Here is a 26,590-nt window from a genome sequence, read left to right as displayed (position 1 = left end):
CTTGTCAGCAACTAAGGAAATGTATAGAAATCATTGTGGAGAATATGCACATTGATATTAGTGTGTAAAGGGTTAATTGATACCCCTATGTGTAGATAACATTGTATCCTCACATAGACTCTTGTATGCTTATAGATACTTTTTACTCATATACTCATTATCCTTTACTTTCGCTCTGCTGCTACTATTTCGCTCCGTTTTATCAAATGCATGAACGCCTGGAAAAGGTTACTTTATTATCAAAGGAAAATTTATGCATAGGAATGCTTTTTATTGACCAAAAAAACTCAACAGATTCTTCGTCTACTACTTTTGTGCCATATCTGCGAGTTACAAGACAATAAATATACAATGAAAACCGAAAGAATACGAAGTATATTTATATACGATAAAAATTTGCAGTGTGGATTGTTTAAACGAGTTGTCATCAGAATTTCTCCCACTATCAGCTCAAAACAGTATTACAATACAAGGTAAACTTGGCGAGATGAAAACGGTCTGACTCATTGTCTGTCAACAAACTGCACTCTAACAGGTCTGTCAGAAATGGTGACCCCTCTCATGAACGGGTCCACATTCTCTGCCTCCAGTGGGTAAGTGATGTCGGCGTAATCGTACATCGAGTCAAAATTATCGAAAAACTTTTTAAATTTCTGTGTCTCGTAGACCTTGCAAAACCAAGTAGGCAAAAAACGACCTCGACCGCAGTCGCCAGAAAATCTCCGACGGCTTTTATGTAGGTCTGTGCTTCTTTGCTGATTTCCTCTTAAAGACAACTAAACCTTTCGTCAAACAACATCTCCGCCACAGACTCAAACGAATATTTGAAAAGTTAATTATCGAGTTTACAAACTTCCTTTTCTTTCTCTGACCTACAAGGCTCTCGAACTGATCGTAATCGGTGGACAAAATCGCCGATAATTTCACCGAAACCTTAAGTATGGTTGGCGACTTCTTTCGGTCAAAGCATTCTTTTTCTCAGGACGCTTCGTACTTTGTACCATTCTTCACCATCGGCAAAAAAAAAAAAAACCCAGGAATTTTCTTCCTTTTTTCCCCGTAGAAATTTAGAGACGGAAAGCCCAGTCTTTCTGGATATTTGGGATCCGATCGAACTTTGAAACGTCGGCAGGATCGGGTAAACTGATAATTTCGACGCTTGGTAGTTTGTTTCGGAATACTTTCCCATATTTCTTGACATTTTCTGCTTGGTTTTCGTAAAATCGCTTTCCAAGAGGCTGACCTTTCGTTCCCACGAAGAACGTCCAAGTTATTCCGAAAACTGGAAGACGGAGCGGACCTGGGTTTCTGAAAAAAGTTGTGTTTTTAGTGCATCTTCGACTGAAATGAACGAAAGAGAACACATCGATGTCGACGGCAGAAAACCACGGAGACTATGGTTTTGTTTAAGCATGAACAAAATAGTCCGACCAGATGAGACAACGAGAGGGTGATTTCTTTTCGTTCTAACAGTAAAGGCCATCTTCAACAACTTCAGCTATCAAAACCCCGTAGATCAAAGGAATCATTTGCACAGCTATAGAACCTGGCTTAAACGTTGCGAAGATTAAACGAATTTGAATGGTCACTAAAGAATGGTCACGCACCCCACAGAGGGGTATCATAACGAGCCAACTCAAAAATTCGTTACGTAATCTAAGATTCACTTACACAGTCAAGTACTTCGGTAACAACAAAATCAGTAAACCTAAAGTTTTAGCAAACTCGAGCTACACATCTTGTGGGTATAAATCAGCATAACTGAAAGGCACAAGAGAGGGAAATTTTAACTTGGAATTGTCCACCAACTTTTCAAAAATTTGCTTAAACCTTAGAGACGTCTATTTAGAGGGCCCACTTCTTTTGTTTTCTTTGTTTGCTATGGATAAGCAAATGACTCATTCAGTGTTGAGGTAGATAATAGTTTTACTAGAAACTCTGTGGGAGAAAATGACTCTTAATCGATGGACGTAAAAACGCTCGACTTTACCTCATTATAGTTATTCTCAGTCCAATTTTTTCTCTGGTGGTCACCCAACTTTGTGAACGCCGTCAGGAGCCCATCACTTAATGGACTCCTCACGCTGTTTATATTTTTCAGAAACCAGCGATCGCTTGCTGCGGAGAGAACTAATCTGACCAAATTTGTGAGCGAGGTTATTCATCAGTACTTTTGAGAACTGTAGTGCGTCGTCGGCGGGAAAGTAGGTTAAAATGAAACACTTTGATGGTTATCTGAAGCTGTGTACTCTGATGCAAATATATGAAAGCCGAGTCATTTCGAACGTCAAACGGATCAGAGAGAAGAGGTTCCATAGAATGACGATTGCGTTACGTGTTTCGTGTTACGTCTGTTTTTCGATTGAATAACGTGAGTAAGTTACTAAAGAAACTGTGGTGCTGCATCGATGGGTAGGAGAGTATAACAGGGTAATTTTGTATTATTAACTGAGTTTAGATAATCTGCAAAATTACAAAGGACAACACCCTCCCTTCCTCCTTTTAAAGAAGAGACGAGAGGACAGAAAAAACCAGGCTATTTTAATCTTTAATCTTAATGAATCTTACCAGAACGCAAGGTAGGGTGATATTTAAAGTTTTCCCTTTTAAATTCGTGAAGCGTGAAATACTGTTTCAAGTGCAAGTGACTTGTTATTTTTTTAATTTTGTGCGCGAAACAGGATCATGATCAATATGTTGGCTATGATGATTTCATGCAATTTGCATTTGCTTGGAATTTCTTGAAGGTGTCTCCTTTCGTGATAACATCCAAAATTAAGCACTCAGTGATATCCTACAGAACAGCAATTATAGCATGCCTACTCCTTCTTAGTTTTTGTAGCACTACTTTTACAGCATGCTTTGCATAAACACCTGCATGTGAACCTAATCACCATGACAACTAATGCTACTATAGCAATAAGGAAAGCTATGACGTCAAGTAAGTAGTACTGGTACCAAGGGATGTTAAACACTTGAGCTCTGAGGTGTTGGGCTCCACCATGTCTGTGTACATACTCTATCCAGTCCCCAGCTTTCTCCAGGGGGGTCCTTGGATTGTCTTTCATAAGACGAGAAATGCGTTTGGCTTCTTTCTTGAATCTGAAACAAATAAGAATAGCAACATTTAACAATGCCAATTACAACAATACCAATTAACATAAGAATTTTGCAACTGCACAATTCTATATAGCTAGGAATTTATTAATACAACAAGTTCATGATTTGAAGGAAAAGGCAGTTTTGTGGACAAAAGATGTGGATGTCATAATTATATTTAAATGTTATTTAAAATATGTCTTGAAGCCTTTGTCAGGTTGTTTTTCCTGGTGCAAGTGCAAACACAATTTTGATTCCAGCTTAAAGCTATTCTCTAAGGTCTTTATCATGTCACCATAGAAGTTTGCATTTCATTGCTGGTAGTGAAAAGCAACCATTGAGAACTACAGGTATTTTTAACTTAACCTGTTCATTCCCAAGATCTAACTAGCAATTCTCCTTGCTGTCTGCCATACAATTCTTTTGATGTTAGTTTGGAGAATTTTGAATAAGATTGAATGATAATCCCCTTATTGATGTTTTGCTTTATTCTCATCAAGGAGAAATGATTCTGTCTTAGTTACCCATGAGAGTTTAATTAAGGGTTAACAGCTCAGAGGAAAGTGAAATAAATATAATAAATTATATAACTGCAGACAGTACTGTTTCGGCCTTCTGGGCCTCATCAGTGCAGTGCTGATGCTAGGATGGAGGTAAGGCTATATAGCCACCCCAAGTGATCTCACACGTGTGGTATCATCTAAGCCATGCCAGAGTGCTCAAACTAGATAAACTAGTGAGCATGCATAATGCTAGCAGCAATGACTCATCCTAGTAGAGTGCTCAATTTGGACATGAAAGCGAAGCTTTGTATGCCAAAGAGCTATATCTAACTGCAGACAGTACTGACAGACAGTATAATAAATTATATATATATGAATATACCTTGGTTCATCAATTACATGCTGAATTGCCTCTGAAAGTTGTTCAGCATTCATAGTTTTGTGATCTAAAACTTTTGCTATTCCAAAGTGTTCTGCCTTCCTGGCATTAGGAAATTGGTCTGCATACAAGGGCACAGCCACCACAGGCACCCCATGATATGCTGACTCATAAAGGCTGTTATGTCCCACATGAGATACAAAAGCTTTGATATCCTTGTGAGCCAACAGATCATTCTGAGGTATCCAGCTCATTATTTTTATGTTTTTATTGAGAGATGGGGGTATGTAGCCTGAAATAATAATAATTATATCACAACAATTATACTTTTTAGTAATATAAGATATCAAAAAAATAATTTCCATATCCTTGTCACAAAAATTCTGTTGACTCTGTGATGATTAACTGTAATTTATAACTCCACATCACTGCAAAAGAAGCTAAAAAAGAGGACTCATTTTCAAGCTCTCCCTATCCATTCTCTAAATGCATGATCAACTTGTTCAATGACACAAAATCTTTGACATACTCTGCCATGCAAGAGGTAGTACCCTTTTGGGTGTAAAGTCTGTATATTTGCCAGTTGTTGAAAAGTTCCATGGCACTATCCACTAGATAAATTTCTATCTGGTGGATAACCCCATACATTTTGCTATCACCTATCTACTGGATAGTGTTATCTGCCCCTTTTCCAACTGGGCCCAGATCTATCCCTTTGCAAAGTTATTTAGGGTTACATACCTTTCAGTTTCCATATGACGTTCTGCTTCACCTTTCCAAAACCTTCAGCCAAGACATCGATCTTCTCCTTAGCTATGATTGTTTGTACATATGACCCAAAAGAGGCAATAATGAACCCATGTCCCCCTGCACTGTTGATAAAATCTTTCAATTCAGGGGGGAGTGTATTAGGATTCCCTTTTGCAGAAATGGCACCCACCATAATTTGACCTGCAAGAAGACAAACAGATAAACTGTTAATGCTAACTGGTTCATCCTAAGAATAATGTGGAGGAGGGGGTGAGGTTGAGGATGCCTTATTACCTCCCCCCCCCCTTGGGCAAGATACTACAGATAAATGATAACTAGCCTACCATTAGATCTAGACAATATTTTGTGATTTATAATTTTCAAAAATTTCCATTATCCTTCTGTAATAGAAAGATCCCATAGCACTAATTAACCACTAGATAAATTTCTATTTGGTGGATAACCCCATACATTTTGCTATCACTTATCTGTTGGCTGGTTTTTTGCACAAATTTTGAACATAAAAAAACATTAATGCATCACTTAATCTTTAAGCAGTATTTAACACATCATGAATTTCAAAGGGAAATTTCACATCACACCTTAACTCGCCTTTCTGTAAAATTTACGCGTCAGATATGGAATCACATGTCACATGTAAAACCTTTTCCAACTCTAAACTCTGTTACAGGAGTGATTGGATTACTTAAACAGATCAATGCCAACATCTAAGCAGCCTCATCACACTTAACCCTCCCCTGATCCAACATTTAACCCAACTTGTTATCAGTTGATTGCTGTTTGGTCAGGCAAGGGGTAAGTGCTCAGTTGCTCAGAGCCTTTTCCACTTATTTTGGCAAACCTGGCAAAAGAGGCTGTGGATACTCCAGTGCAAAATCAGCAAGAAACAGCACCAGCTCAGCAGTGCCAGCAGCTTCTTGGTAGCTCTTCCCAGGAGTGATGTTGTATTCCTCTTTCAGAGAACCCATGTACCTGGCAATTAAAACTTGTTCTGCAGACTGTGTGAGTTTATATGTACCAAAGTTCACAAGACGCTGTAAAAATGTCATTTCACTCGTAAATAAAGTCATTGGTGCTGGAATGTATGATACTGGGTGGGGAACATTATGGGCAAAAGTTCCTGGACCATTTGGAGGACCAGAAAATATGATTACTTTTGGAATGCCAAGAAGCTCAGAGACCAAAACAGCACAGAAGGAAAAACTCTCATAAACTATCAAGTCAAACTTTTTTAGTTCTTGAAGTAGCACTGTGTCATTCAGCATGTATTCACAATTGACTCTTTCATGACAGGACGGAAAATGCGTGCACTGTAAGTACCTCCCGTTGTCCCCATACAAACCCTTAGAAAAGTTTTCTAAGGCTTTGTATGGGACAAAGGGAGGTACTTACAGTGCACGCATTTTCCGTCCTGTCATGCATTTCATGTAAGCGATTTATTGTCTTCCACAATTTGCCTTCCATGGCTGTTATCGCTGTATTCTCTGTATCTTTTTCATCGTATGGAGTCAGGAATGTCCTGTGGGGAATTTTCTGCTCATTACTTGGTGGTGCATCACGAACTGCTGGTCGAACAAGCACCACCTACATCAGAAAAGAAGAAAAAGTAATTATACTGTATAAGAAAACTAAAAAACTTTGCAAAGTATTCAACCTCTACTTGAAAAAAAATTACAGTGCTCCGAAAACCTACTCATGTAATCATTCAAGAAGAAAAAAAGGCTAAAAAATTACAAAAAAAAAAAAACACAACAAAACTGAAATAGAGAAATCACTTAGTAAGTTGCATGTTGCAAAGTAACTCCCACCACTAATGGCATAGTAGATGGTAGTTGCAAATGCGTGAAGGCTCGTTTGAGTTTTTGGAGACGTTTAATAGCCCAGTAAATCAGCGAGGCAAGGGAAACGAGGTAAAACGCAAGAGAATGGCGTGATGATAAAACTATCGTCACCTCTAAATTAGCGCGGCAGCATGTGCCTCAACTACTGTCATTGATGACGTCAAGCCCCTAGGGTGTAGGCTTTATGTCTGGTATATGAGAAATCGGCGTTAATTTAACGAGTTGAGCCGATGGAGAGAGTGAGCACACTGAAGGAAAATTAATAGGCGAGAAAATTTCTAAGACGAGGTGTGATCGCCATGTTCCTTTGGTTGCGGGCCAAAACGGTAAGTCACGAGATCCGAGATTTCCCTCGCCCTGCAAAAGAATCGGCATTTCAAATGCAAAACGTTACAGAATGCAAAAAGGGAGCATTCTCCCAGATGAAAATTACCTTAAGTAAGCGGTACACGCCAGTTTCAAGGATTTATTTACGGCAGTTGGGACCGCATCTAGTGCGAAAGACTCTCACCTTGTGACCTCGCGAGAACAACTCCTCCATAACCTTTTTGATCGTAAAATAATGGGATCCCGAATAAAATCCGCTAAAACCTGCAATTCTGGCCGAAAATGATAAGTCCATCGATAATATAACCGAAGAAAGAAGTAAGAACGATTTTATCTCAGCCATCTTCGAGGGTGAGGCGAGGGGGCGCGGGGAATGGGGAGGGGGGGGGAGAAAGAATATTGAGGCGATAGCGCAGTGCCTTCCTGTATCTTCTCCCCCTCATAACTCCCTACTCACTAGTAATGCAACTTTGTCCATGTACGTCAGCCCCGCAGATGGTTCCCAACTGAAAATGATCCCTTAAATTAAACTCTGACTGATCCCGAACCGCTCACGCAACCCACTTAAAAATTCAGGAATGGCATGGATGCAGTGAACAGAGGAACACGTAGTAGCATGTGACGTCAACTATCATTTTTTGCTGCGCTTTTGGCAAACATGAGCACAACAACAAAAAAAAGTGATGAAAAGGCAGTGAATGGGTGAGCTTACGGAAGGAAATTATGGGTTGAAAGCCCTGACCTGGTGCAGAAACAGGAATTTTTGGTGGGAGAGTGGACAGAAACTTTTACTGATCAGCTTAGTAGTTTATTAACTTTTCTAGAAGGCCAATCTAAGTCAATTAACAAACAATAATGAGAAGTATGAATGTAGGCTAGTTCTTGGACAATGATGATTATTTGACTGGGAAGGAAATCGTAGAATATTCAAAAACAGAACCAAGATATACTCATACGAGAGTTTTAAATAGCACCATTGTAAGGTGTACATGAAAATTGCCTAACGTCACATTTCACGAAATAACATTGAAATCCACATATGTCAGCAAGGTACTCACCTACAAGCGCTGATTGGTTTGTTTGCATGGGATTTCAAGTTTCCCATTTTGTTGCTTTGGGTAGCTTTCATGGCAAACCCTTCTGTTCTTCTGGCCGATGCCAGTTCCATAAGTTAAAGTTCCTGAGGTAATTTCCCACAATGAAAATCAGTCACACCTGCATACTTAAGATTCGCGTGTACTGTCATCAAGTCTCATGTCCTCGTATACCCTAAGTGGCACAGCATTACCAATGATTTTCACCCTTACTAACCCTTAACTCTCATGATTGACCAAGACAGAATTTCTCCTTACAATATCAATACAATAACAACCAGATAAGTGATGAGAATAAAGAAAAATATCAATTTGGGGTTAATTAGTTGATCCAATACTAAATTCTCAATAGTAACATCATAAGAATTGTATGGTTGACAGTAAGGAGAATGACAAATTTGATCTGGGAGTTAAAGAGTTAAGCGGTTGTGATCACCCTTGACCGAGTCCCAATGGCCTGTTTGTATTGTCTTCACTTATGCCGGGTGCTCACATCATCAAAGGGAACCACCCAAATAAAACTAAGAATAATCTCTAAAGTAAAATTTGTATATTTTGTATTTTATTTCCCAGAATACATACATACATACATACATAAACTTTATTAAAGTGTCAAGGTATTTAGCTAAAAGCTAATTGTGGACACTATAAAAAATAAAATGAATACAATGTAAGTATATGTAAAAAACATTTAAAATATAGTCTTAAAATATCATAAATATACAAAATGACATCAATATATAAAATGTTTACAATCAAATAGAACAAACAAGCAAACAGACAATATAGGGCAAACATATAGGCGGCAGTCGAAACATGAATATAAAATTAAAAAAGTTAAACAGTCTAGATAATTTAAATTAGACGAATTAAATAGAAGAAAATAGCACACCCCCAATACACAAGGCAGCCAGACAGCAGAAGCCACTATGCGTATCCACCAATCTAAGATGAGCACGCACAGCAGCCACACAAGTAAGCCAAGTACATTGAGAGCACGCACCCCTTTCCTGAAAGCCTGAAGACTGGTCTTACTGCGTAGTTCCTGGCTAATCTTGCCCCATATGTGTGGGCCTAAATATCTTATACTATGTTTACCATTTTTAACAGTATTGTGTCTAGGAACAGGAAAATCACTTCTTAAGTTATAATGCCTATCTTGCTGAAAAAACATATTACATACATGCTCTGGAGCTAGTGAATTTTTAACCTTATACATTAAAATTAGTATATCTTGTAACCGTCTGTTCTCAAGACTGGAGAGTCTACCCTTCTCTAAGAGTTCCTCATACGTAGCATTCCTATCATTATATATAGCACGTAATGCCCGTTCTTGTACTCTTTCTAATTTTCGTGCATCTGAAGCTTTGCAGAAATGCCACACTATGTGACAATAAGTTAAGTTAGGTAAAATTGCCCATTTATATAATTGTAACTTGGCTTCTCTGGGAATCATATTTCTAAGACGTACTAAAACACCAACTTTCTTACTTGCCTTTTTGCATATATCACTTATGTGAGCACTAAAACTAAGTTCATCATCTAATGTTACCCCTAGTAACTTCAAGTCTGGTGATGATTTAATAACCTGTTCATCAATCTTGACATTGATAGATGAACTGTCCTCATTTTTGTTCTTCCTGCCTAATAACATTAACTGTACTTGTCATAATTTCCCTTCTTTCCCCCCCTAATCAACATTAGTACTTTGAGTTCAATGTCCTCAACGCATTGCAGATTATCTTTCTTCTTAGGACTATTAGGACAAATATTATGCACAAACATCACGCGAGTCATTTGCTATTTAATGACCTCGAGGTCTAACTGTACCATAATAAATCGTGGGCGGCACGAAAAAATTAAACGAACTGTATGCTGTCACTGTGTTAACAACAAAATAATTAAATAAATTGATTGGACTCAAGGCAAGATCTTGAAACAACATTGACACTGACTGCAACAGTTGGAAAGTTCTATCTTAATGCGGTTGGCGATGCTGAAGTGCCATCTAGGAATTTACAAACCTGTAATATAATCAGGAAGATTAGATAACCACACTTGTCCTCAGACACTGACAGCCATCTCTGTAAGAGTCTCGTAAGATTTCGCAAAATCAAGGTTTACTGTACTGATTCACAAAGCTGTGTCGTACAAGTATTGAAAAGAACTGCTCAATGATCTTTTCACGAAAATAAAACAAACTATTGACCTCATAACATACCTCCTCAACTGTTGCAGCCATTGTCGTCTCGTCCGCAGAAACAACGTGCGTGACAGCCGGTCACGTGCGACCCAACAAGTTTCCCACTCATCGCGCGATATTTTGATTTCATCGCGTGATAAATAGAGAATAATACATGGGCGCACGTAGATCGGAATTTCTCTTTGAATGTTTAACTCGAGTTGAACACGAGAAGAGAAATTTCATGTCTACAAGTAACCATGTATTATTTTGTTTATCATATAAACACAATAGCCCTTTACTGACAAGAAAAGTCAACTTTATTATTAAATGAAAGTTGTCTATTTTTGCTCTCAGCCGCGAGAAATTCCATTACCAAAGCCACTGAATACGTAACTTTCAGTTTTTCTTTCCGCATTTTGGTTTTCCTTCCCTTCTGGCAAAGTTTGAACGTCACTGTTTGTAAGCGATACGGATTTTTCAGTGTTTTAGCAGCCATTCTCCGCACAAATCCCGACAAGCGACCTTGGATTGAGAATGGTGAAAGCTTCGCCGTTCATTCATTAAGCCTGGCCGAGTGGCGCGAAAGGCAAGTGAGGTATCAGCAGCTGATTGGCGATATCAAACACTCGTGAAAAAAAAATACACGATATATTTTCACGAGTGTTGTTGCTACTTTTCTCAGAGCTTTTCATATAAACCATAGTTTATATGAAAAATCTCATTTATCGCGTGGTAAGATTGAATTAAAAAATGGGATAGCTTGTCCTCTATGGGCAGCCGTATATTTACGTTATTTTAAGTCATTTAAACTTATTTATGAGGATTTATCAGTGCGTGTTTCTGTCGCGTGGTTTGGGGTCGGAATTGCGAGATCTGCAAAGATTTACCACCACAACGAAACCTGTGCGCCACATAGAAGAAATAGCAAGATAAGCTGCAAAATTACAAAGGAAAACACGCTCGCCTCCCCTCTTTAAAGAAGATACGAGAGGACAAAAAAAAAAATGCTATTTTGGTATCATCAATAGGGTTGTACTCGAACGTGGCAACGACTTAAATATTACATGACGCCTTAATTTTGTACGTGGTGCATGAACTTTGTGAAAAAGCCAGGTAAGGTGAGATTTAAAGTTTTCCCTTTTAAATTCGTGAAGCGTGAAGTATTGTTGCAGATGCACGTGACTCGTTCTTTCTTTCTTTTTTTTTTAATTTTGTGCGTGAAACAGGATCATTATCAAGATGTTGGCTATGATGATTTCATGCAATTTGTATTTGCTTGAAATTTTTTGAAGGTGTGTCTTTGTTGTCATAACAACAAAAATCAAGCACTGAGTGACATCCTTAAGAACAGTGATTATTGTATGCCTACTCCTTTTTAGTTTTTGTAGCACCATTTTTACCACACGCTTTGCATAAACACCTGCATGTGTACCTAATCACCATGACAACTAATGTTACTATAGCGACAAGGAAAGCTATGACGTCAAGTAAGAAGTACTGGTACCAAGGGATGTTAAACACTCGAGCTCTGAGGTGTTGGGCTCCACCATGTCTGTGTACATACTCTATCCAGTCCCCAGCTTTCTCTAGGGGGGTCCTTGGATTGTCTTTCATAAGACGAGAAATGCGTTTGGCTTCTCTCTTGAATCTGACACAAATAAGAATAGCAACATTTAACAATGCCAATTACAACAATACAAATTAACATAAGAATTTTGTCACTGCATGATTCTACATAGCAAGGAATATATTAATACTACAAGTTAATAACTTGAAGGGAAAGGGAATTTCATGGACAAAAGGTGTGGATGTCAGAACTGTATGTAAATATTATTCAAAATATATCTTGTAGCCTTTGTTAGGCTGCTTTTTCTGGTGCAAGCTTAAACACAATTTTGATTCCAGTTGTTAAGCCTTTCTCTAAGGTCTCTATAAGTTTATTAAATTATTGAGTTCGCCATAAAAGTTGGCATTTCATTGCTGGAAAGTTACGGTTACCTTAACAGGTTCATTCCCAAGATCTCATTAGTAATTCTCTTTACTCTCTGCCATACAATTGTTATGATGTTAGTTTGGAGAATTTGGATTGGATCAAATGATAATCCCCTTGTTGATGTTTTTCTTTGTTCTCATCAAGAAGGAATAATTCTGTCTTGGTTACTCATGAGTAAGGGTTAACAGTTCAGAGGAAAGTGAAATCACTCTATAAATATACCTTGGTTCATCAATAACATGCTGAATTGCCTCTGAAAGTTCTTCAGCATTCATAGTTTTGTGATCTAAAACTTTTGCTAGTCCAAAGTGTTCTGCCTTCCTGGCATTAGAAAATTGGTCTGTAAACAAGGGCACAGCCACCACAGGCACCCCATGATATGCTGACTCATAAAGGCTGTTGTGTCCCACGTGAGATACAAAAGCTTTGATATCCTTGTGAGCCAACAGATCACTCTGAGGTATCCAGCTCATTACTCTTATGTTTTGCTTGAGAGATGAGGGTATGTAGCCTGAAATAATAATTATCACAACAATTATATCTTTTAGTAATACAAGATATCAAACAAATGACTTCCATACCCTATTCACAAAAATTCTTTTGACACACAGTAGTGACAATTAACTGAAATTTATAACCACAACTCCACATCACTGCAAAAGAAGCCAAAAAAGAGGATTCATTTTCAAGCTCTCCCTATCCATTCTATAAATACATGATCAACTTGATCAATGACACAAAATCTTTGACATACTTTAATTTGCCATGCCAGAGGTAGTTGCACCCTTTTGGGTGTAGAATGTACAGACTTGCCGGTTGTTGAAAGGTTGCATGGCACTATCCACTAGATAAATTTCTATCTGGTGGACAACCCTATACATTTTGCTATCACTTGTCCATTAGATACCATTATCTGCCCCTTTTCCAACTGGGCCCAGATCTATCACTTTGGAAAGTTACTTTAGGTTACATACCTTTCAGTTTCCATATGACTTTCTGCTTCACCTTTCCAAAAGCTTCAGCCAAGACATCGATCTTCTCCTTAGCTATGATTGTTTGCGCATATGACCCAAAAGAGGCAATGACAAACCCATGCCCCCCTGCACTGTCAATAAAATCTTTTAATTCAGGGGGGAGTGTTTCAGGATCTGCTTTTGCAGAAATGGCTCCCACCATAATTTGACCTGTAAGAAGACAAACAGATATACAGTTAGTGCTGACTGGTTCATTCTTAGAAATATGTGGGGGAGGGGGTGAGGTTGAAGATCCCTCAATACCTATACATTACCCTACTCCCCCACCTTCTGCACTTTTGACACCAGTCTCTCCCCTTTGGCCAGAACACTACAGATAAATGATAATTAGCCTACCATTAGATCTAGACAATATTCCCTGGTTTATAATTTTCAAAATCTACATTAACCATCTGTTGGATTTCAGTACCAAAGGCCCAGGATCCAGATCTGGTCATACACAGGAATTTTGAATAGAAAAAATTCATGTATCACCTAATCTTAACTCAATATTTCAAATCTCAGCTTACCTTGCCTTCCTGTAAAATTCTCATATCATGAATGAAATCACATGACACGTTTAAAACCATTGCCAACTCTAAGCTCTCTTAATTATGAGAGTGATATTAATGCTAGCATTTAAGCAGCCACACACTTACCCCTCCCCTGATCCAACATTTAACCCAACTTGTTATCAGTTGATTGCTGTTTGGTCAGGCAAGGGGTAAGTGCTCAGTTGCTCAGAGCCTTTTCCACTTATTTGGCAAACCTGGCAAAAGAGGCTGCGGATACTCCAGTGCAAAATCAGCAAGAAACAGCACCAGCTCAGCGTTGCCAGCAGCTTCTTGGTAGCTCTTCCCAGGAGTGATGTTGTATTCCTCTTTCAGAGAACCCATGTACCTGGCAATTAAAACTTGTTCTGCAGACTGTATGAAGTTGTATGCTCCAAAGTTCATAAGACGCTGTAAAAACGTCATTTCACTTGTAAATAAAGTCATTGGTGCTGGAATGTATGATACTGGGTGGGGAACATTATGGGCAAAAGTTCCTGGACCATTTGGAGGACCAGAAAATATGATTACTTTTGGAATGCCAAGAAGCTCAGAGACCAAAACAGCACAGAAGGAAATACTCTCATAAACTATCAAGTCAAAGCTTTTCAGTTCTTGAAGTAGCACTGTGTCATTCAGCATGTATTCACAATTGACTCTTTGCACTTCATATAAGTTATTTATTGTCTTCCACAATTTGCCTTCCATGGCTGTTTTCACTTTATTCTCTATATCTTTTTCATCGTATGGAGTCAGGAATGTCCTTTGGGGAATTTTCTGCTCATTACTTGGTGGTGCATCACGAAGCACTGGTCGAACAAGCACCACCTACATCAGAAAAGAAGAAAAAGTAATTATACTGTATAAGAAAACTAAAAAAAACTTTGTGAAGTATTCAACCTCCACTTGAAAAAAATTACGGCGCTCCGAACAACTACTCATGTGATCACTCAAGAAAAGACAAAAAGAACAGGGCTAAAAAAATAGTAATAAAAACAAAACAAACAAAAATCGAGAAATCACTAAAGTTGAATGTTGCAAAGTAACTCCCTCGACAAATAGGCATGGTAGATGGTAGTTGCCAGTACGTGTCTGGGTTTGTTTTAGTTTTTGGAGACGTTTCAAAAACTCAAACAAGCGTTCAAGCCTTTAGTGGGGCAAGGGAGATGAGGTAAAACGAAAGATAATGGCTTGGTGTTAAAACTATCGTCACGTCTTAATTAGCGCAGCAGCATGACACTGTTGCTCAACTAGTCGCATTGATAAAGAAGTCCCTGGGGCATACGTTCTATGTCTGCTTATCAGAAATCGACGTTAATTTTACAAGTTGAGCCGTGGACCCTTTGCTCTGAAGCCGATGAAGAGAGTGAGCACACTGAAGGAGAAATTAGTAGGCGCAAAGATTTTAAGACGAGGTGTGATCGCCATGTTCTTTCGTTGCCGGCCAAAACGGCGAGTCACGAGATCCGAGATTTTGCTCGCCCTTCAGAGGAATCGGCGTTTCAAATGCAAAGTTTTACAGGTTGCGAAGTAGTGAGCATTCTCCCACGTGAAAAATTACCTTAAGTAAGCGATACACGCAGGTTTCAAGGATATATTTACTGCACTGGGACCGCAACTAATGTGAAAGAAGGAAACTCTCACCTCGTGACCTCGGGAGAACAACTCCTCCATGACCTTTTTGATCGTAAAATAATGAGATCCCGAAGAAATTCCGCTAAGACCTGCGATTCTAGCCGAAAAGGATAATTCCATTGATATTATAACCGAAAAAAGAAGTAAGAACGATTTCACTTCGGCCATCTTGGAGGGTGGAAAAACTTGGGGTTAGCATTAGATTCCATCCACCAAAACCACCTTGGTCGAGAGGGACTGAGATGGAATGATGGACAACTCATGACTTGTTATACTAAATGAAAATTACGAAGCTATGACAACATGCCGACTTATCCCGATGATCTAAGTGTATTATTTGTTTGGGAAATTGCGTCAAAACTTTTTACTCAAGAAATGGTAAGTATTAATTTATTGTTCGATTGTAGTATTGTAAAACATTTTACGCAATTTTATGCAGATATTTCACGTATTTAAAAGGTGCCCAGATGTTACGTAGTTTTGGTGGATGTCATTAAGGAACATCCACCAAAACTTTGACCCGCAACTCATTTACATGTGTCGGGAGGCTTTGAAGATTGAGGCATAACACAATAGACGCTATTCTTATTCAATGACATGTAAATGAGTTGCGGGGTATTCTGAAGTTGCTCCTTATATTTTTTTAATTTTATCTATAGCCACTGTTAGATGTTCAGGGAGACAAAAGATTTATACCACTAATTAGCAGTTAGTGCTCTGGCTAATTATTTTTTATGGTGCACAGTTGCTGACCGACCAAACGTTCATAATGATTATCATAACTCATAACACATAGAATAAAGTGGTTTTGGTGGATGTTTCTCTCCATCCACCAAAACCACCATAGCAATTTCTGCTACTTCCTTACAGAAGACTGATGTGACCTGCTATTTGGAGTACATAACCACAATCTATTTCTTTGTATGTAGTGATATTTTGCAAAGTTCTTGAGTCAGCACCTTTTATTATTGAAACCGTAATCATAACATGGTGCACAATATAGAATACAAAAGGTTCTGGTGTGGCAATCATGTAATCTTGAAACAGGAGAGTTTTTAACTGACTTCAACAGACATTTGCAACAAAATTCCAGGTCCAGAAATTTCTTCCACTATTTCTACTAAAATCATAACCTTTAAGTACAACAAATCAGCACATCAGTAATTGTTATCATGGGTCTGAAAATCCTATAAATCTTTCACATTTATTTCAAGTAACCTTTCATTTCACATGGATGGATAAGTATACACTCAAGATGCAGAATGTCTTACATTTTACAAATTATTTCCCTTTTTATGGATAGACAGTGAAAGGCCTTTGCCACATTGGTGAATCAAACCATTGTATACCATGCATTTTGTGATAATTGTTTGTTTTTACTCACAATATCCAGAAAAATGGAGGGGATAAATTTAAATAGAAAATTCTATTAATGGTTAAAATTAAATAACATTGGAAGATCAAATTAACTTTGTACTGTTTAAAATTCAGTTTTGGTTTCTTGCTTATTCCAGCCTCTTAATATTCAAAAGCATTCCTTGTCATTTTTGTGTTCTTCTGTGTAACATAACTTGAAAAATAAACACAGAGAAAGGAAACCACAAATGATTAGACTTGAAGCTAAAGCAAAGTTTAAGTTGAGCCATAGCTGATCCAAATACTGAGCACTTAATATTGTAACCCATTTAGCAGTAAAGTTTATCTATATGTCTGCCAGCTTGTCACAAGTCTTACCCCTCTCCTTCAAAAGTCTCTATAAATAAATTTTTCTTTGTGGTCCCTAATTGATGATAAGTATATTACAGCTCCTCAATTTCCCTCACTCAAGACAAGGTTACTCTAAATTTAACAAAGTAATGGACTTGATAAAACTCAAACTATAACTCAGCTGACTGCTACTTGCAACCTTAATTTCTTGATATCAGTATACAATAATCAATATGTTATAAATAAGAACCCTAATGCTTAATTTTGCAGTGATCACCTTCCTCCTTTTCATTTGCAGACCAGACTGGAACCTCTACAGGTGTGTTTGCTTGTTTTGAGTGGGGATGGAAGAAAAGGAGTCATGCCGCATATCTGATTTATTAAATCGCATTTGTTCTGTTTATACATGAGTAGAACTACCTTGTTCTCTGAAAAAATAAAATTTCTCACATTTTTATTTGTGCTTTGCAGTCAAACTTCCTTGTGTCTTGGACAAGAAATCTTATTTTCTTGAAAACAAAATCTTTTTTTCCGGCCTTCTGTAATAGGTAAATATAACAGTGTAAGATGAGCGACAGTGTATTTCTCACGTCATTTTTTGGAATGTGACAAAACGGAAGTGTCTGGCGTGATAAGGAGCCAACATATGATTGCTTGATAGAAAGCAAAAAATGCAGAATTGCATACATTTTCTCCTTTGTCAGCAGCATATGTTAGTGAAAAGTTCTTATAATTGTTAACTTCTAAACCATCTTCAATTTAGCCAAGATTGAACTGTTATCACGTTTGTCATAAAAGTATTCTGAGATCAATGTCATATGACCCATTCATGTATTTGACCTTTCGAATTAGCAAGCCATAGTTGACAGTAACACAAAGGTTGAGGATAAAAAGAAATTATTATATACAGTACTTCTTCTGCATCTTTTCTCTTCCTTTTCTCTCCAGCTGTTCTATGTATGCCGTGCTGGCAATTGAACACTTTCCTTCCAAAAATCAGGAAAGGCACACCAGTAAAAAACGAATTTTTGCTCCTTAAATATCTCATGCATCTTCCCCGAGTATTTTGTGACTTCTGTCCGAGGAAGGAGGTGTAAGCATTAAATTAACCCGAATGATTCCACAATTGTGGTATTATCCAAGCCATGCCAGAGGACTTGAACTAGATAAACTAGTGAGAATGCACAATAGCGATAGCAAAGCTTTGTAATGCCAAAGAGCTATATCAAAATATATACACACACACACACACACACACACACACACACACACACACACACACACACACACACACACACACACACACACACACACACACGCCGGTGTTCCCGAAACCTTTGACAGCTTTAAAGAAAGAAAACTTCGTCGTCAATCCTGTTTCAAATTCCGCAATAAGTTTATGCACCTCATCAACAGAATTGACGTATCCTAAATTATCTGCATGTCTACCATCAAGCAATGGTTCGCGACTTAAAATTCTCGCTATGCTGTTTCTGTTTGTTCCTCAAGAATCATGGGATTTACAGCTTCGGATGTTCGGCTACATCACTTGCGAATATCCGAGAATCTTCGGTTATGTTTTGCAAGTCATTAAATATTTCAACTCAGTCCCTCTCGACCGAGGGGGTTTTGGTGGATGGAATCTAATGCTGACCAAAACTTGGAGAGGTGAGGGGACGCAGGGGCTGGGGTGGGGGGGGGGGGGGATAAAATTGTGGTGAAAGCGCGGTGCCTCCCTGTATCTTCCCCCCTCACAACTCCCCTCTCACTAGCAAGAATGAAAGGTGTCTGAAACAATTTTTTTAACAGTCTACACAGCCCTGCCTTTCTTTCTTTCCTCTTCAGAACTAGTGGGTCTTAATTAACACACCTTTGAAATCGATATGTAATTCATGAATGGGTGAGCTTACCGCAGGAATCAATGGGCTGAAAGCCCTGATCTGGTGCGGAACCAGGAATTTTTGATGGGCGAATAGGCAAATACTTTCATTGATCAGCACAGTAGTTTCTTAACTACACTAGCTAAAGGCCAATCTGAGTCAATATTTACAACCCTAAGTCGGAATGAAGGCTGGTTCTAAGACAAAAATGAATCTTTTAATCGGGAGAAAATTGTAGAATATTCCAAAAAACCGAAATATACCCATACGAGTTCCAAATCGCGGCATTGCAAGTTATATATGAAAAAAGCATATTGCCTAACGTCACATGTCTCACGAGATAACATAGAAATCCACACATGTGATCAGTAACGTACTCACCGACAAGCGCTGATTGGTTCACTTGCATAGGATTTCACGTTTCCCATTTTGTTACTTTAGGATAGCTTTCACGAGAAAACCTGTTGTTCTCGCAGCAGCTCCAAAAGCTAAAATTCCCCCGAGGTAGTTTCCCACGATAAAAATCGGTCACCGCGATTGCAAATTTAAGTTCCCCGTGGGTGGACTGTCACCAAGTCTCGTTTCCTCGTACACCTTAAGCGACACCGCATATTAATCCTTAAACCCTTAAGAGTGACTAGCATGTAATTTCTCCCTACAGTATTACCTCTGAATCATGCATGAAGGTCATGAGAATAAAGGAAATGATCACTAACTAAAGAACCTCTTGATTGGTAAACAAATTCTTCTTGTGAACACCTTAAAAATTGAATGGAGGACGGTAAGGAGAAGATGAATAATGATCTTAGGGCGTAACGGGTTAAGCGGTCGTGGTCACCCTTGACTGAGTCCCAACCGTCTGTTGCTGTGTATCGTCTTCAGCTATGCCGGGTGGTCACATAAAACGGAACCACCCAAATGAAACCAAGAATAATCTTAAAGTTTACATATTCCAGGTTTTATTTCCCGGAATCAATGTTAATACTTTAAGTTCAATGTCTTTAACGCATCGCAGATTATCTTTCTTCTTAGGACTGTTAGGACAAATATTACACTGGTCCAACTGTACAATACAAGTACTCAGCGAACGGCAATCTGCGATACTGTTCTGTTTTACGTTGCATCATCATTTTGTCGATGGTATTTATCAAAGAAGAGCCAATGCATTATTTAGCTACATTAGTGAACAATTATGCCGTACAATGGCGTTTTTCTTCAATCGATACTCACACAAACGCACGCGCACGAAGTTGAGCGCAGTTTTTTAATGTTTTCTTCCAGCGCAAAAAGTCCCGTTAATTCTTATCGGTATATTAATGTACGCACGTAAGGACGGCCGTCTGTGAATAATTCATGATTGGGTGAGCTCCCCGCTAGGAACTAATGGACTGAAGGGCCTGGACAGGGCTGGAACTAGGAACTTTTGCTTTCAATAGAGCAGTTTAGTAACTCTCCTTGAAAGCTATTCTGAGTTAATTTACAATCAGTAAGGTGAAAAGCTTGATTCGGTAATTATTGAGAACGAATAGCCTAATTCATACAAAAAATTGGATCTAACTATCTCCTTAAAATATCTATAAGCATATGTACTAGTTAACACTGTCAGTTTTAAGTAAAAATTATGGCAGTCTAAAATGGTTTTACTGAGACGACGTGCACACATTCCGCAAAATTCAGGTGAAACCCCGCCTAGAGCACTGAGTTTAAAAAAGGTGAGCGTTTTTCTTTTTCTGGTATTAGCACAAAGTTAATTTTAAACACTTCATAGTGAGAAGTGACATGTGATCTTGTTGGTGCAAGAATTTTGCTGTTAGACAATCAAAAATTAAAAAACCCACAGGTCTGAGGAGAGGGGTCCAGCCATGCGACAACCCCCCTTGGATCCGCCACTGAAAACAATGATTGCAAATTGGCCCTTGCTCAGCTGACTCTGACCAACCGTTAGAACCTTTCATTTATATCGAACTTAGCCCGCAAGCGTTTTTGCTAACAAGCTTTTATTACTAGCGCTGCATAACGCGCGTTTCTCCGCCCACGAGAAGATTTGAAACGAGTTAAGGAGAGGTTTGCCAGGAGTCTGGACCCATTTCAGACCTCTTGCTGGCTAAATTTGCTCAGAGTTTCATACTTGCCCGCGAGCCAAGAAACGCTCCTTCCGAAGCACTACTAATGTGGGTTTGTTCGCTGGCTACATCGAACCAGCAGCGTCTACAAGTCTGTAATTGTCTATAGTTACACGTAGAAACGGTGCACGTGGTGCGTTCACCGCTGAATCTTTTTAAATCTGGCTTAAATTTACCTGGTGTCATGAATATTTTGAAATGTTCCTTAAAATCAAAGTAACTATTGATGGATGACTTGTGACATCATGAGCTCGGGTCAAAAGAGATCAATCGTTTTTTGCTTTCTCGCTGCTCGGGCGGAAACACACACGAAACATGCATCCACATGTCCATCTGATCACCATGACGACAAACGCAGCTAGAGCAACAAGGAAAGCTATGACGTCAAGTAAGTAGTACTGGTACCAAGGGATGTTAAACACTTGAGCTCTGAGGTGTTGGGCTCCACCATGTCTGAGTAGATACTCTATCCAGTCACCAGCTTTCTCTAGGGGGGTCCGTGGAGTGTCTTTCATAAGGCGAGAAATGCGCCTAGCATTTTTCTTGAAACTGAAGAAACACGATCGAATAATAACATTGCAAAACTTACGATTCTTTCATGCAGGAAAAAGTGAAAAAAAAGAAAAACGACCATCCGAGTTTATGATCTCCCGATGTAATTGTCAATAGTTGCTGTTGGGTTTGTTTGCTTGATCATATCTTATCGAATGCAATATTTTGAAGTGGATGATAGTTCACACAGTGACTTTGAGCGATTGCACGTGTCGTAATAACTTTTCTAAGGATCCTAATGCGGCCTTTTTTGTTACATATGCTGCTGAACGGTGTAACTTTTGAACATGGATTTTCACGCTAATTTCCCCCATAGATAACCAATCACATTGCTAGATATCTTCCAGCTATGCAACTACATGTCAAATTAAATAACTCTCTAAAACTTTGTTAAAATACGTGTCACTACCTTGGTTCAGTCATCACATCCTCCATTGTCTTAGCAAACTCCTCAGCAGTCGCAGTTTTGTGATCCACGGTCATACCCAATCCAAAGTGCTCTACCTTCCTGGCGTTAAAAAACTGATCAGCAAAGAGAGGAACAGCCACCACAGGCACCCCATGGTAAGCTGACTCGTAGAGACTGCTGTGTCCCACATGAGAAACAAAAGCTTTGATATCTTTGTGAGCCAACAGATCATTCTGAGGTATCCACTTCATTACTTTGATGTTTGGACCAAGCAGTGAAGGAATGTAACCTTAAAAAGTTGGTAAAAAGGATATTCCTGAGTAACAAAGAATTCAAAGTTTCACCAATAAAAGGCACATAAAATCCTAAACCTTAAACTCCCAGATCAAAATTGTAATTCTCCTTACTGTCAACCATAAAATTCTTATTTTAGGTAATTTAGTGTTAACAACTGGGTTGAAAACATAAATTGGCCACCATAAAGAGTAAAAAAGCTGACATTTCAAACATTAGCCCTTCATCAGAGTGAAAAATTTATTTATGTTAGTTCAGAGAATTTAGTATTGGCTCAACTTATTATCCCCATATTGATGTTTTCTTTTATTCTCATCACCTATCTGGTTAATATTGTATTTATATTGTAAGGAGAAATTCTATCTTGGTCACTTATGGGAGTTAAAGGATTTATTACATTAATTCTACCTATTTCGACTTAAACTTCACTGGAGACAGTTGACACATTATGTCTTACTTAAAATAAAATGCATTGCTAAAAATTATATCAATAATTATGGTTACATTGATTATACCAATAATGATGACAATGATGACCTTGACAATAACTGGTGATTAACAATTAATACTAAAAAAATACCTTTAAGTTTCCAAATAACTTTCTGCTTTAACTTTCCAAAAGCTGCAGCCATAACATCGAAGGTCCTGTTAGAAATAATTGTTTCTGCATACGATCCAAAAGAAGCAATAATGAACCCGTGCCCCCTTGAACTGTTGATAATGTTTGCCAAGTCAAGGGGAAGTGGGTCAGGTTCTGCTTTAGCAGTGATGGGACCCACCATGACCTGACCTTAAAAGAAAAAAACAAAACAAAACAAAACAAGAAGATAAATACAAACAGAATGTGATCAGGTATCTATAAATACCCCAGGAACTGATTTGTCTAGTAGGCATTACGCAGAGGGAAAGTGCACCTTAAATTCACTTCAAGAGATTATAAACTGAGAGAACTTATACCCATGACCCATGACACCTCTTTTTCAAAGTCTATTTTAAATTTCCAACCACAGCTGAGAAGTTGCTATTAATGCTAGCTTCCATGACAAGGCAATCAAAGATCTCGATATCATAAGTCATTGAGGTTACCAGTGTTCAAGTTTGTAATCTCCTGATGCACATGTGTTAATTATGCTATGAGTGGAATCATATAAATCACCCTTCAGCAAAATGACAGCCATTCAACCCTTTCAGGAGAGGATTATTTCAAGAGACTAGACCTACAATGTCTGACTCAAGTCTAAAAAGAGACTTGATCGAGAACACAGAGAGTCACAATCAGGGTATTCAACAGGAAATTTTGATTTCTTCTCTTTTTTTTCCCTTTTTTTTCATGGAGATGTAGTCACCTAACAGTTAGGTTAGAGGACTGTCTAAGTAATTTTTCTGTGTTTGTACAAAGGACACTTAACTCTCTCCACCCAGGAGTATAAATGGGTACCAACGACACGTCAGTAAAACCTGTAAAAAACTTAACATCTAGGGAGGGGGGGGTGGGCAGGGCAGGGGGGTGCAGGAGCAGCCCAGCCATGGAGTGGTATCCTATTTAGGATGGGTAGCAAACCTGGCAGAAGTGGCTGTGGATATTCAAGTGAAAAGTCTCCAAGAATGAGCACTAACTCAGCATTCCCGAGGACCTCTTCAAGTTCTTTCTCAGGTGCAATGTTATATTTTTCCTTAAGGCGACGCTCACTTGGAGATTTCAAAAGTCTCACAGCAAACTCAAAACTGATCTGACCTACAGAGTTCATGACACGCTGTATAAATGACGTCACTTGTAAATGCAGCAAGACGTGAAGGCACATATGACAATGGACAAGGAACCTTGAAAAGTGAACAACCTGCTGGAGCATTTGGAGAAGGTATTAAAACCACTGCAGGAATTTTTAGAAGATCTGCCACTACTGAAGCGCACAAAAAAAGTCTTTCAAACACTATCATGTCAAACTGCCTCAGATGTTGAATCAGTTCAGTGTTATTTAACAGGTGTTCGCAAATGACACTTTGCATCTCTGTAAATCTGATTAGAGCCTTCCATAAGCCGTCTTCCATATGACTTTTAACAAAAAATAACTCAAAATAAGACTGATTATATGGTATGTGGAATATCTTATGAGGTATCGTCTGCCCAATTGTTGGTGGATCGTTTTGATTGGCAGGCTTAATCAGCACAACCTGTATTGAAGAAAAAGCATGAGAGCAGGGAAAAATAGTAATGAAAAAATACTGGTTTAACACAAATACACACCCTGGTGTACAGCCTTGCCTTAAAACAAAGAGGTGAATATGGATCTGCAGATAAATTATGGTAGTCAACCCCTTTGACGAAAAATTAGTTTACCCCTGGATCAAACTCTCCAAGGGACTTTCTTTACGGTTATGAATACTGAGACAACCCTTACCTGAGTTACCCTGGCTAAGCTAACTTTTCACTTATTTCTATGAAAAGAGCTGTGCCTGCTGATAATCTGAGCATGATTTAAGATGTAAGTATTGTATACAGATTGCATTTGAAAATGGGTGGCCATGATAAAACAGACTGCCGACTGCAGACTGTGCACAGTGCACAGACTGTGCAGACTGTGCAATTTTTTTGTTTGCTTTTTCTTTTAAACTGTGATGTACATATGATAAAGGTGTATACGTCTTTTTCTTACTCTTTTGGTAACATTGGAACTGTTTCCAATTTTTGAACAACACATGACAAAATTTTATAAGGTTATTTTGAGCTCACATTATCCAACAAAATAAAATTGCAGGCTCAAGTTTCTTGAGCTCATGGAGATTATCCCTACTCTGAAAGATGTGTTGCAAATGTAATTTGTGTGGACAGTGACACTGATTTAGGGGTAAGGAATGTGCTATGTAGATGAAGCAAATGATTACCAAGATCTTCACAAGACAGCCTAAAGAACTTTACAGAGAAGAAAGTGTTGAACCATAAAATCTAACTTTACAAGAAAATAAGGTTTTTGAACCGGAGTAGAAGACTGATGGAGAACTTTGGCCATGTCAGTAGTCTCCAACTTAATCTCTGATTCTATCGCAATGCATGCAGAATGTGTGTGAAATTAAAATTAAAAGGACAATTTCCAAGTAACCAACAGACGGGACTCAAGGTTTCATCAGTATCTTTTTCGTTTTACCAGAAATCGAAATATAGAATTAAAAGATCCAGTATTCTGGTTGAATCTAAGTTCTACAAACTTGAAAACAAGGCACGGAACGCATCACACACCAAAAATGTCGCGGCATTTAAAAAGCCACTCGTTTGTTGTTCATTTCTCCTTATCATCCAATCAAAAACCAGTTCCCAGCAAAGTTTCTTGACTTCCACTTGACGTCCACCGAGGCGTAAAATATAATTTTATAAGCCAGAAAACGTATCTTTTTTCCTCAGGCTGAAAAAACCGCATAATACTAGTGAAATTGGATAACTATCGAAGTCGACTGGGTTAGTAGGTCATAAAGGAATTTGTCGGATGTGCAACAAATTCATTCACGTTGTTGGCCAAACCTCCTTGTTACTGTGTAGTAATTTTAATTATGTCTGTAATTTGTATTTGAAATATGACAGCAAAAATTTGTCGGAAAAAATTTACGAATTTGTCAGTGTCTCGCGAGCTGTAACAGTCGAAATTCTCCATTAAACAAACGCGGTCTGCACGGTCTAAAGTCTAGCATGACCGTCACAGATTCCTTTTGCACGATCGAAAATTCTAAATAATTATGAACTCCTACATGCAGGACCACCAAAGCGAAAAGATTATACAGTATGCCGCACTACATCTTTATTTTTTACTTCCTCTGTATCGCCGTAAACGATGGCTATGTAGGTCAGAGATACTTCTGCAAGGCTGCTCTAGACCTTACCTCGTGTCCGCGCGCGGACAATTCCTCCATAACCTTCTTTATGGTGAAGTAGTGGGATCCCGAATATGTTGGGCTAAAACCTGCAATTCTGGCCGACAAAGAAAAGTTTACTGACACAAGCGCAACAATTAGCTGAACGATCATAGCTTTGAGCGCCATTTTGTTGATCGGGTGACGTCACACCTGAGTTCGGACACGCAAACCTGCCTGATAAGTGGTACGGGGTGGAAAGAAGAAAAAGAGCAAAAGGGGCGGGGGGGGGGGGTAGTGCATCTTTGCCGTGGCACTAGCTTCCGTCTCAGGGGCCTCAAAATCACACGCAAAACTGGCAGGAAGGTAAGTGTGAGGAGGATGATAAGTATAT

At 38.6% G+C, this 26,590-nt stretch overlaps 2 protein-coding genes, 1 long non-coding RNA gene and 2 pseudogenes across 9 annotated transcripts; 1 reads left to right on the top strand and 4 right to left on the bottom strand.

Annotated features, from left to right (window-relative positions):
- Window positions 1-503: 503 nt before the first annotated feature.
- LOC113676366 (cytochrome P450 10-like) lies at window positions 504-1,483 on the bottom strand (annotated as a pseudogene).
- Window positions 1,484-2,520: 1,037 nt separating this feature from the next.
- LOC113676365 (2-hydroxyacylsphingosine 1-beta-galactosyltransferase) lies at window positions 2,521-7,310 on the bottom strand. Of its 5 annotated transcripts, none has more exons than XM_089194241.1 (6): window positions 7,105-7,310; window positions 6,171-6,336; window positions 5,594-6,037; window positions 4,723-4,932; window positions 3,985-4,273; window positions 2,521-3,102 (listed from the first exon to the last, which is right to left on the bottom strand). In XM_089194241.1, the coding sequence occupies exons 1-6, from the start codon at window positions 7,261-7,263 to the stop codon at window positions 2,820-2,822; spliced, it is 1,551 nt and encodes a 516-aa protein (XP_089050367.1). In that variant the 5' UTR covers window positions 7,264-7,310; the 3' UTR covers window positions 2,521-2,819. The 5 variants fall into 5 exon arrangements, with proteins under 5 accessions (XP_089050367.1, XP_089050369.1, XP_089050370.1 ...); XM_089194243.1 differs by having other exon boundaries at window positions 7,027-7,288; XM_089194244.1 differs by lacking the exon at window positions 7,105-7,310 and adding an exon at window positions 6,705-6,822.
- Window positions 7,311-10,493: 3,183 nt separating this feature from the next.
- LOC113676364 (UDP-glucuronosyltransferase 2A2) lies at window positions 10,494-15,604 on the bottom strand. 2 transcript variants are annotated; one of them, XR_016183029.1, is made up of 5 exons: window positions 15,401-15,587; window positions 13,975-14,584; window positions 13,167-13,376; window positions 12,198-12,703; window positions 10,494-11,847 (listed from the first exon to the last, which is right to left on the bottom strand). XR_016183029.1 is itself a non-coding variant. In XM_089194246.1 (5 exons), exons 1-5 carry the CDS (start codon window positions 15,557-15,559, stop codon window positions 11,565-11,567), a joined length of 1,551 nt encoding a protein of 516 aa, XP_089050372.1. In that variant the 5' UTR covers window positions 15,560-15,604; the 3' UTR covers window positions 10,494-11,564. The 2 variants fall into 2 exon arrangements, 1 of the variants encoding a protein (XP_089050372.1); XM_089194246.1 differs by having other exon boundaries at window positions 12,415-12,703; window positions 15,401-15,604.
- A 38-nt stretch (window positions 15,605-15,642) lies between these two features.
- Window positions 15,643-17,553, top strand: LOC149033933 (uncharacterized). Its single transcript, XR_016183030.1, has 2 exons — window positions 15,643-15,769; window positions 17,397-17,553. It is a non-coding gene; the product is annotated as an uncharacterized LOC149033933 (long non-coding RNA).
- A 2,361-nt stretch (window positions 17,554-19,914) lies between these two features.
- Window positions 19,915-26,491, bottom strand: LOC149033932 (UDP-glucuronosyltransferase 1-2-like; annotated as a pseudogene). Its single transcript, XR_016183028.1, has 5 exons — window positions 26,227-26,491; window positions 23,918-24,528; window positions 22,937-23,146; window positions 22,063-22,351; window positions 19,915-21,650 (listed from the first exon to the last, which is right to left on the bottom strand). The product of XR_016183028.1 is annotated as a UDP-glucuronosyltransferase 1-2-like (transcript).
- Window positions 26,492-26,590: the final 99 nt, after the last annotated feature.

The sequence above is a fragment of the Pocillopora damicornis genome, chromosome 14 (assembly GCF_964200805.1).
Source record: "Pocillopora damicornis chromosome 14, jaPocDami1.2, whole genome shotgun sequence".
In the NCBI taxonomy this organism is placed as follows: Eukaryota; Metazoa; Cnidaria; class Anthozoa; order Scleractinia; family Pocilloporidae; genus Pocillopora; species Pocillopora damicornis.
Note: the sequence above shows the minus strand (reverse complement) of the source record. Positions and strands in the feature narration are given on the sequence as shown.